The sequence below is a fragment of the Arachis hypogaea genome, chromosome 9, assembly GCF_003086295.3.
Source record: "Arachis hypogaea cultivar Tifrunner chromosome 9, arahy.Tifrunner.gnm2.J5K5, whole genome shotgun sequence".
NCBI classification, from domain to species: domain Eukaryota; kingdom Viridiplantae; phylum Streptophyta; class Magnoliopsida; order Fabales; family Fabaceae; genus Arachis; species Arachis hypogaea.
Window position 1 is genome coordinate 22,033,655 of NC_092044.1, and position 11,352 is coordinate 22,045,006.

Sequence of the window (11,352 nt, forward strand, 5' to 3'; positions counted from 1 at the left end):
AAATTTAAATTCATATTTTCATTATAAAATTTTAAAAATTACTTAAACTGTATAAATAACTAACTTATTTCAAACATAAGTTCATTAAATATATGTTAAAATGGTTTAATTTTTCATACTTTATTAAATATTAGTGAATCATGGACCATAAAATGTGTTGGCTACTTGGCTAGTATATTTAAAATATAATACAAGTATAGTCACAACTAGAAAATGGATTAATACAGACAGATTTAGCCTTTATTACAGACAGATTTTTAGTTACCGACGAAATTACCGACAGATTTTGTCCCTCTGTAAAAGCTTCGTCGGAAATTATTTACCGACGGATTTTTTTTCGTCGGAAAATTACAGACAGATTTTTACCAGTTACCGACGGATTTTTCCTCTGTAAATTCTCCATCCATTTTCCGAAAACGACGAACTTTTCGACGGATTTTCCGTCTGTAATTACAGACGGATTTTTCGACAGATTTTTTGTCTGTAATTACAGACGGATTTTCCGACAGATTTTTCGTCTGTAATTACAGACGGATTTTCAGACGGATTTTTCATCTGTAATTACAGACGAATTTTCAGACGGATTTTTTGTCTGTAATTACAGACGAATTTTCTGACAGATTTTCTGTCTGTAATTTGAACTTTGAAAAATCATCTCACACTCTTATTACAGACAAAAAATCCGTCTATAAATCCGTCAGTAAGGTAAAATAGAATTTTTTTTATTTTTCCAATTACAAAATAAACTTGTTTTTATACAAAATAAATATAAATTTAATACAAATTTTTATCTAATTTGTATTCAAATATTTATAATATTTCAAAAATAAACAAATTCAACGTATTATCAAACTAAAAAAAATTTACTATAAACAAGCAAGTCAATATAATTAAAAATATAAACAAAGTGTATTGATACATCAACTATAATAATAAGTAACAAACATACATCAACAAAGTCTATTGAGTAAATTAAAAGTTGTTAATGAGTATCCAAAGGACTCTAAATGATTTCCTCATACTAGTAAATTAAAAGACCTATATTGCAAGCAATTCCTATTCAATTTCCTAACTTATTTGAACAATTTTTTTTGCTCTAATAATTAATAGATGAAGTTGGTGAAGGAGGTCTTGTGTTAATTCCACTTATCTCATCTGCAAAATTCACTTCACTTGCTCTTTCTGCTGCTGCTTCTTCTTCTTCATCACTGCTTTCCTCACAAGAAAACTTTACTTTTTTGTTCCTCAATAAAAATACCCAAAGTGAGAACATAGACCCTATCATTAATAAACTCAGATAAGTGATCAACAAAATGAAAATTGATATCTTTAAATTAATAATATGCAAAATAACAAACCACATAAAGATTAGCTAGCTGAGCAAATAGCAATTAGCAACGAAGAAATGAAGCTCAACCAAGAGATGCACTATCATATACCAAGGGAAAATACAACTACACCCTAATACAATGGAGGCTACATCATGCTACATTAAAATGTACTCATTCTGAGATCACATTCATGCGGTGTAGACTAAAGTAAACAAAAAGCCAAAATCTAAGAAATATCATATCTTTCAAGTAGATAGCACTACGGCCCAAAGCAGGGAAGCTTTCTCCAATTCTGATTTTAATCCCTACGTAAGTCAGCTGGGTTAACAAATAGAGGAATCATTCATCATAAAGAAAAATTGCATAGAATCCACTACATTCTCACAACCAACAATGATAATTTATAAACTCAGGATTTGAAGTTTTAAATGAGCAAGACCAAAAGTGGAAGACACTAGAAAACCGAAACTCCACTGCCTACAAAAACGAAGGGGCTACCATTGTGACAAGAAAAATGTACGATCAACCCGTTAGAGAGTGCACTGTAAACAATTTAGTACCTTATTGGACCCAAAGGAAGATACTTACTTTGTTCTTGGAACATAGCAAAACAATGAAACAAGGTCCAGCAGCCTTTCGTGGGTTTCATATAGTTTCTTCAATTCATCATCAGTCCACTCTTTCTTAGCATTGTCATGATTGCGTATTTTCCTATTCAAAACCACAGTTCAAAAGCATTATTAATCAGCATCAGTAAAACTGAAGCAAGCACAAAATTAAGATATGGTTCTCACTTGATCAAATCATCTTGCGCTCTGTACATCTCATCCAAAACTTTTATCATTGGACTTAATAAAACTCCAAGGCCTGTACCGCTATCTCCTTGATCTTCTCCATTCTTGAGATGTATGTCTGAGAACTGTGACTGCAGATCACTTTGTGCCAAAGTGTGCAGAAACTCATAAATCTGTAACTTGAAAGGTTCACCAGATCTGATTGCCATTGTTGTAAGAGCCTGAGCAGCAATAATTCGAATCTGCACATCCATTTAACAAGAATATTTAAGTTACACAACAAAATGAATAATCATTTAGTGAAGATTCATAGAATTGAATCAGAGTATCAGACTAATAATTTGGGAAGGCCAACCAACACTAAGCTATAAAAATAAATCATTCTTTTTCATGATGTTAGTACAAATGTACAATACCATTTAGAAAATAAAGTCAAATTTGAGGGGTAATAAACAGGTAATAAAAGGGAAACCATAGGAGATATATACCTCCCAGCTGCCACTAAATACACACCTCTGTAGCCTAGTCAAAGCACTAACTAGAGTAGGATTACGAGAACTAGCAGCAGCAACCAAAACATATGCATGAAATTCTCACAACCAACAAGAATGCCAATGGAGGCAAGTGGCATACCAGTATCACTAACCTCCAGATGCAAGTGTCATATAATCTTTTCAGTTTTCATAGCTTCAATATAGAATTTCTGAAAACAAAGTACAAAAATAAATCAAATGGATGAAAAATGTAAAACACAATCATATGTGAATTGATTAGCCTGAACATAAGACGAAAAATATCATAATTTAATCTTTAATTTTGTGAAATCAATTTAAAAAGAAAAATAAACCATTGGCAACATGGTCAACCAAATGCATGAAAAAATTGCTAATTGCAAGCAAGTTCTCACCCCCACAGTATTGCCATCACTTCCATCACTAGAACCCCCAGTATCCACACTGTTCATATCATCAAAAACTTAGTTATCCATAAGCACCTAATTCTTTTTATATATTAATAATTATCAAAGGTTATACATACATCTTCCTACAAGAAGATCAGTCATTCACGTAGATATTACAAGATTGATATCGATTCTTAAATTATTGGTAACAAAGATTAAACAGCAAAATAATCATTGTGATCTATAAATCAACTATCATTTGTCAAAACAAACTCACACCAAGTATTTGGCTCAATGACACTGATAGTGCACTAGCTAGCATCTACAGATTGAGCTTCTTCTGTTACTTGTAATAAGACCCAAAAGATAAAGGGTTAATGTTACCACCTAAGGTGGGATAACTACTCCATGACATAACTGTATATATGGCATAAATCAGAAACAGGGAATTATACCAAAAACAGGGAATTGTACCCAAAAATAAATAAATAAATAAATAAATAAATAAATAAATAAATAAATAAATAAATACACATCTTCGGATTGTGCTAAGTCCCCTGCTTCCCAGTACAATTGAGTCCAGTTTCAAATTTTCAATAGAATCCAAAAGTTTCTCTCTTGCATTACCTCAATCAAATTGGGTCCTCTTCGACCCTCTGAGGCTCAAATAGTCACAGTAGCTGTTCTTATTGAACACTAAATCAATTTAGCTATTCTTCAACACATGTAGACATATATCTTATTAATAGCCGAAAAAGAAACTTTGGTAAGAAATAAATAATTGTAAAACTGTTTACTAAGCACTGAAGAATGTAAGATCATAAAACTTAGTTCAAATTTGATACATTCAATATAAGCACCTTATTATCATATATAGACCAGTTAGTAATGAGTTCTGAAAGATGCCTCTTAGCAAGCCAAAAAGTACACCTTCTCCTGTACACATGCATTGCAATTAATTAATTAATCTGCATTCATTGCATCACCAGTTACTACTAATCTAATCTATTCTAAGCTGCTCATTACTCATAACTAATATACTAACCTTGTTCATGTTGAGAACAATAAGAAGCTGGTTTTTGTATTCCACTCCCTCACACCTGTGAATGGGTGAGGTTAAGTCATGGTGGTTGGTTTGATCCCTCTTTAGTGTGTTTATGACCTAAATCACCAGTCATAACAAGAACAGGAAGGAACAAGAACATGCATGCAAATTTCAGATAAAAAATCTCAGCAATTCAGATATATAGCTCATAAACGAATTTATTCTATATCACAATCATAGAAATTGTTATGTTTCAGATTTCACAAATTATAGGAATATACAAAATTCATACCTTAGAATTTAGAAACTCAGTTCTCTGCAGCAGCAACAGGGAAAGGACAAGGCTAGGGCTAGGGATAATGAAATCAGTTCAGTCATTAGATCAAACACCTATTTCAAAAAGCAGTTCAGTCATTAGATCAAACACCTCGTCTACACAAACACAACATTGAGCACATATATCTATCTAATTATCCATTGAGACTAATTAACAAACAGGCCTGAAAAACAGCACATTACTGCATATGAAAATCATGTAAATATTTTAAAGCTCATATATTCTAAGAAGAACCTCTGAATTTACAGCACCTAGAGCAAGCTGAACCAAAGAACATAGTTTATTAACATCAACTGATATTTTCCAGAGTAATCAGATTTATGAGATGGTTTACGATATTGATAGGGTACAAAATTATTGCTGTTAATCTCATTCTAATCAGTCACAGAGTAATTTCAATCTATGTACTTAGCATATTGCATTTCATGAACTGGTATTTATAGTTCCTTCAAATGTAAAATTCAAACAACAAATCTTCCAATTCCTTTTTCCAATTTAAGACTATGGTAATCTCTCCATCTTACCTCAGAAGCAGAACTGCAGAAGGCACAATACATTATCTTCAACGCAAAAGTTTTAGCCATAACAATTAATGGAGCTACTTTCAAAACCAAATTCGAACCTTGAAGAAGATTCAAGAACAAAAATCTAAACCACAAACAGATCGAGTTTTAGATGCAACAATAATGTATGAACATTTGAATTCAACAAAAAAATATAGCTTAATAGCAATTCCAGAATCTAAAATAGATAAAGAGGTACATGTAGGTTTCAGATCTGGTGACACGATGACTCGACGAGGCTGTGAACGGCGAGGATGGATGGCGCGAGACAGAGAGAGACATAAGCTGAGAGGCGGCAGAGGGAGCTCGTGCAACGCGAGCAGCAGAGGAGGGAGCTTATGTGAGCGAGCGGCGGCGGAGGGAGCTCGTGCAAGCGAGCAGTGACAGAAGGAGCTCGTGCGACGCGTGTGGCGACAAAGCAGAAACGACGGAGAAGTCACACTTGCCCTATTTTCAACTCGAATCAAAGAGAGAGGAGAAGAGCAAGCTTAAAGGAAGGATAGGAGAAGATGAACGGTGATTTGTGTTGAATGAAGTTTCATCATGGTGTGTTCATAAGGGTTTAACTTATTTTAAATTAGCGAGGGATTTATTAGATGTTACAGAGGGATTTTGTTATTGGTGATAGTTTCAAATTTCAATTTCAATTTTATCGACAAAGTTACCGAGGGATGTTAAAATCTATCGGTAAATTTTGTGAAAATTTGTTTTATTTTTTACTGACGGAAAATCTGTCGAAAATCCGTCGGTATTTTCGACAGTAAAATTCTGTCGAAAAAATCCGTCTGTAATCTGCTATTTTCTAGTAGTGAGTAAGACAATATTTTCTCTCAATTTAGCTACTATTATTTATTATAAAATCATTCATTTACGGTGAGAGTGATATGTATTGTGTTAAACTTTTCATAAACACCAAGTAGTAATATATAAGTATATCCATTAACCTTTCGCAAATAGCATGTCTTAATTATTATATCTATGATATATAATTAGACAACGTCATTTAAGTGTCTCTTTTTAGCTTTTTTTATTAAATTAATTGTTTATTTTTTAATTTAAATAATTTATTAAATAGTTTATATTTATTATATTTTTAATTATTTTTCAAAAAGAAATTATTAGCAAATATCATAATTATTATGAGAAATGAAAATGTGTTCTATTTTGAGTCACATATTGCTCTTATTGTTATGTTCTTTTATAGTGAATTGCCCTTTTAAATAATACATTTATGCAAGCACGCAATTGATGATTCGAATTTTTTAAGGATTTGAGTTCAGTTTAAACCTATTTAAACTTTATACATGTACTAAAAAGAATATTATATAATTGTCAAAATTGAACCGATTAAATTATTGGTTTAATCGATGAGTCATTAGTTGAATTGGTAAAATTGATCCTATATAAATAAAAAATATAAATAATAAAAAATTTAAAATTAAAATTTAAAATACATATTTTTACTAATATTTTAAAAATAATCAAATTTCAACAAATTATAATCAACAAGTTATAATTCGGTTATTATTAAATAATTATTTAAAGTTTTACTTTTTTATAATAAAGATTTTTTAATTTTATTTTTATATTAAAGTAACTACTTTTTATTTTAATAACTGACTAATTAGTTTATATTTATTATATTATTATATACTATATGTATTTATTAAAAAATATTACTAATAAGTATCATATAATCATAAAAAATAATTATATTATAATTAATAAAAATATTTGATATTTTATTTATGCATATTTAACAGCATTTATATTATATTAATAATTATAAATAATAAAAATATCATTAATTTAAATATGAGTGAGTATAAAATTAAAATAATATCTAATAAATTATTGTAACGTTTTTATTACATAATTAATAATTATTATTTACAATAATAAGGAATAACATAGTTTAGTGATAAAGGGAATATACATTAACAAAGAGAATTCGAATTCCAACCACATTTTCATTAATTTTAGAATTTTCATCCGAACAGTTTGATTGGATCAATTTTTATCAATTTTTACTATTTTGATCGATTCTCACCAATTTTATGCTTTAAACAACCTTGACATTAGACCGAATCGATTGGTAGATTGATTTATTAATTTTCCAATTGAATCGGCCTGTCCGATCTCGCATTAGAATAATAATAAAAAATTAATTTATAATTCTTTGAGAGGTAGTGAAATGAATTTCCACCCATATATATACAACTCTCCATGACTCCATCTCCCAAAATTGATACACAAAAAAGATTGAGATTAAGAATAATCAACATCGAGTGTTCGATCGACAGATTATGATGACTAATAAGTTAATAATAATGACAAATCTTTTTTCAATTTTCTTTCTGGTTTCAGGTTAATATGATTCCTTTATATCTTTATTATTCCTAGAACTATCAAATATTATTCTATGTCAAGATTATTGAATGTGTGACAAAAAAAAAAAAAAGAGTATTGAATGTGATCTTTTAACTTTTTGCATGCAGCTATCTCGATAGCGGTGACTGAACGCGTAAGGATTTGTGGGGAAAAATGGTTGATGAAAACTGATTGCAACAATTATGACTTTTGCCGCGAAAAATGTTTTGGACTTCATCCGGGGCCCATGTCATGGTGGCGTTGCATAGATTCCTTCAATTGTGTATGTCAATACTATTGTTGATTATTTAGTACATTTTACCAGCATTGTACGTTTCTATTACAAAATAATAATAGACGGAAAATGAGATTTGAATAATTCTCATTTTATTTGTGTTGGTATTGCTCATATTGTATCGAATGAATGGAAATAATGTCTATTGAAACTTAGCTTTGTGATTTTTGTTATTGTGTTAGTTTAATGTCTTACATGATGTTTGGTTAAAGTTACTGTACAATATAAAATATAATCGTCTAATTATTTTGTATTCTCGATAATTATTTATAAAATAACTGTAAAAAATAGTTATGGTTGTTAATGTGATATTTTATATTTAAATATATGTATTGTAAAATTACTTTATATATTATTATGTGAGTTGGTTGATTATTGCTGCATCACATTTGATATCTTATTATAACGGTGTGAATGTTTCAGTGTGAAAAATTTTCTAAAATGCTTCGAAGGAGATTCAAACTCTTGTTCTCAAGGATACAAGAAAGGTGATCATACCACTATGCTAGAAATGCTTCTTACTACTATATATATATATATATATATATATATATATATATATATTTACATATATTCAATTTATTTTAATTTTAAAGTCACTCATTTTTATAATTAGAAATGCTTCTTACTACTATATAGATAAATTATAATATATATATATATATATTCAATTTATTTTAATTTTAAAGTCACTCATTTTTAAATTAATTATATTTTATTTAACTATAAATTTATTAAATATATAAAAATTAAAAAGATAAACAAAAAAATGTATTAATCACAATTCTTTTTTTAATAATTATATGATATCTATTAATATTATTTTTTAATAAATACTTGTAATATATAATAATAAGTAAAGTCTCACATGCAGTTATTTTCATATGAAGTTAATAGTTGAAAAATTTTAGATGATATTTAAAATCATGCAAATTATTGCGCTCCACACCAGCCTAATGGACGTCAGAATCGAACCGGTGTAAGGCTACTGGGTCACTCGATTATTGGTTCAATCGGTGAGTCACTGGTCGAATCGGTTAACCCGGTATAATTAAATAATTATATAAAATTTAATTATTTTTTATTATAACTAATTTTATTTTATTTTTATAAAAATAATTATCATTTTCAAATTTTAATACTTTATTAATTAGTTTACATTTATTGTATTATTATATTATTATAGGTGAAAACTTACATACAGTTATTTTCATGTGAAGTTGATATTTAAGAACCGTCAGATGATTTAACAAATTTGACTAAATATCATCTAAAATTTTTCAACTATTAACTTCTTATGAAGACAACTGCATGTGAGCCTTTACCTATTATTATATACTACAAGTATTTATTAAAAAAATAATATTAATAGATATCATATAATCATAAAAAAAATTGTGATTAATAAATTTTTTTGTTTATCTTTTTAATTTTTATATATTTAATAAATTTATAGTTAAATAAAATATAATTAATTTAAAAATGAGTGACTTTAAAATTAAAATAAATTAAATATAAATAAAAGTAAATATTGTTATATATATATATTATAATTTGTCTATATAATAATAAGAAGCATTTTGGCAGAGTGGCATAATCAACTTATGGAGCACAGTAGACCTCCAGAGAGTTGGAGCATCTTAAATTCGTCTTTAACTCATTAAATCACCACATGTGCTCTTCCTAGTTCCTATAGGCTAATGACGTATCCAGAAAAATTTTACCGTGGAGGCAAAAAATAGAATAAAATTTAAGTATAAATATATTTTTTTGACTTCTCACAATATCCAACGAGTTAAGGACTAATCTATTATGACTTTTAATTTTATTTATGAGTTTGTAATTGGCCAATGAGTTCTTATATATACGAGATGAAATTCAAACTCTCAACACTTGCTTAAGAGGATGACGACTAAATTCATCACTCGATCAATTCAAATTGGTTTAGATATATTTAAAATTTTAAATCATAACTATCTATACATATTGATAAAAACGACGCACGATATGATATTCCAAATAATAAAAACAATAATTTATAATAATTTTTTTAATTTTTAACATGACAATATTATTTTTCTATATATGTGTTTAAAAAATTATTTTATTTTTTATTATCTCATATTTAAGTATTTAACCGTTAAATCTATTTATTATAGTCTTTATAGTATAAATAAATTTTTTAACCAAAGTAATTACTATAATCAAGACCATTTTAATAATGGATATTAATACAGTATATTAATATATAAATAATATATTTTTTATTTTAAATAATTTTTTAAAAAATCACTAATAATTTGAGTTGTATTTAATTAAAAAACTAAATTTTAATTTAATTATCAACAATTAACTAATATAATAAAATTAATTATCACTATTTTTTGAGTTTATTTATTTATTTATTATTATTATACTAACTTAAATTTAATAATATAATTATTATTATTATTATATGTTAAGTTTTAAAAAAAATATTTATATTTTATTTTTGAGTTAATATAATATAAAAGGGACATATATATATATATATATATATATATATATATATATATATATATATATATAATTTTTTTAAAAATTGTGGGGCAAATGCCCCCTCTTGATTACACATAGGTCCCTCCATGTTATAGGTTAGTCAACTCTTGGTCACTCTTCACTACTTTTTATGTCACCATAGAACTTCCCATATATATATAATATGAAATTTTTTGTAACAATTATCTCAGCTTTATTAAACAGTATTCAATTTAATTTTGAAAAGTTTAACTTTCATATTTTGATACGACTATTACTAATTACTAATTGCTAATTATTATATATATAATTAAATTAAGAACATTTAAAAATAATACAAATATAACATGTTAGAATATTGAAAAAATTCGAAACTAAATTGAATTGGAATTAGATTATTAGAATCAAGTTGCAATCTAACTTAGAAAGTTATAAAAACTATATGAATGAAAAAGAAGATTATAAAAACTATGTGAATGCAAGTTTTTAGTACAAGATATCAAGTTTAACAAGTTAAAGGAAGATGAATGAAATCAGCTCATAAGATAGTGAGCAATCTAAAACATACATGTAATTTGAAGTAAATTCTATAAATTTTATTGTGCCACCTATGTATACAATTAAGTATAAGTTAAAAAGATTATTTTATTGAAAAAATTGGTCTATATAAAGATATATATGTTTATATAATGATCACCCCTTCATGAATAAACATATTTAGTGTTTGCTTTAAAAATTCTTTCTTATGATCGTTAGTTAATTTGAGAGATAAAAAATATAATAGTGTCATTTATGTGAGATGGTGATTTTGGAGTTAATTAATTATGGGTATTATACTTACATTTAGTACTAAAACTGTTTAATTCAATGCTTGATGTTTAAGAGTTTGTGAAGTGTGGAAAAATTCTTACATAATTTTTCATTCATAGAGTCGGTATAACAAACACTTTTAATATTGTGTAGTCCAATCTCAAGTTAAATGAAAAACTTGATTATAGTTATTGGGAGACTTTGATATCTACCCATTTGAAGGCCCAAAACATGTGAAATTTCATTGAATTGGATTTGCAAGAAGGAGTAGATGCTACCCAACAGAAGAGAGATCAATTGGTGCTATCTCAAATTCATCAAGGAGTAGATTATATGATATTTGGCAAAATAGCAAATGCCAAAAGTACAAAAGAAGCATGGAAGACGTT

The 11,352-nt window shown here is 27.4% G+C and overlaps 1 protein-coding gene and 1 long non-coding RNA gene across 25 annotated transcripts; one reads left to right on the forward strand and one right to left on the reverse strand.

Moving 5' to 3' along the window:
* Positions 1-862: 862 nt before the first annotated feature.
* On the reverse strand, positions 863-5,594 carry LOC112710689 (uncharacterized). Of its 23 annotated transcripts, none has more exons than XM_072202754.1 (10): positions 5,171-5,594; positions 4,364-4,461; positions 4,072-4,188; positions 3,887-3,962; positions 3,306-3,366; positions 3,033-3,081; positions 2,759-2,828; positions 2,126-2,367; positions 1,920-2,042; positions 863-1,278 (listed from the first exon to the last, which is right to left on the reverse strand). In XM_072202754.1, exons 8-10 carry the CDS (start codon positions 2,332-2,334, stop codon positions 1,218-1,220), a joined length of 393 nt encoding a protein of 130 aa, XP_072058855.1. In that variant the 5' UTR covers positions 2,335-2,367; positions 2,759-2,828; positions 3,033-3,081; positions 3,306-3,366; positions 3,887-3,962; positions 4,072-4,188; positions 4,364-4,461; positions 5,171-5,594; the 3' UTR covers positions 863-1,217. The 23 variants fall into 23 exon arrangements, 20 of the variants coding, with proteins under 20 accessions (XP_072058855.1, XP_072058859.1, XP_072058863.1 ...); XM_072202758.1 differs by having other exon boundaries at positions 2,772-2,828; positions 3,304-3,366; XM_072202762.1 differs by having other exon boundaries at positions 2,614-2,828; positions 3,304-3,366.
* Positions 5,595-7,087: 1,493 nt separating this feature from the next.
* On the forward strand, positions 7,088-9,526 carry LOC140174956 (uncharacterized). Of its 2 annotated transcripts, XR_011865110.1 has the most exons (4): positions 7,183-7,338; positions 7,470-7,624; positions 8,060-8,124; positions 9,224-9,526. It is a non-coding gene; the product is annotated as an uncharacterized lncRNA (long non-coding RNA). The 2 variants fall into 2 exon arrangements; XR_011865109.1 differs by lacking the exons at positions 8,060-8,124; positions 9,224-9,526 and having other exon boundaries at positions 7,088-7,338; positions 7,470-7,791.
* The last annotated feature ends 1,826 nt before the right edge of the window (positions 9,527-11,352 follow it).

Coding starts and splice junctions, on each gene's coding strand:
- LOC112710689 (XM_025763037.3), bottom strand. Junction 2,368..3,032: donor GTGATGGCAATACTGTGGGG/GTGAGAACTTGC, acceptor ATGGATGTGCAG/ATTCGAATTATTGCTGCTCA. Junction 1,279..1,919: donor TGCTATGTTCCAAGAACAAA/GTAAGTATCTTC, acceptor TATTAATGATAG/GGTCTATGTTCTCACTTTGG.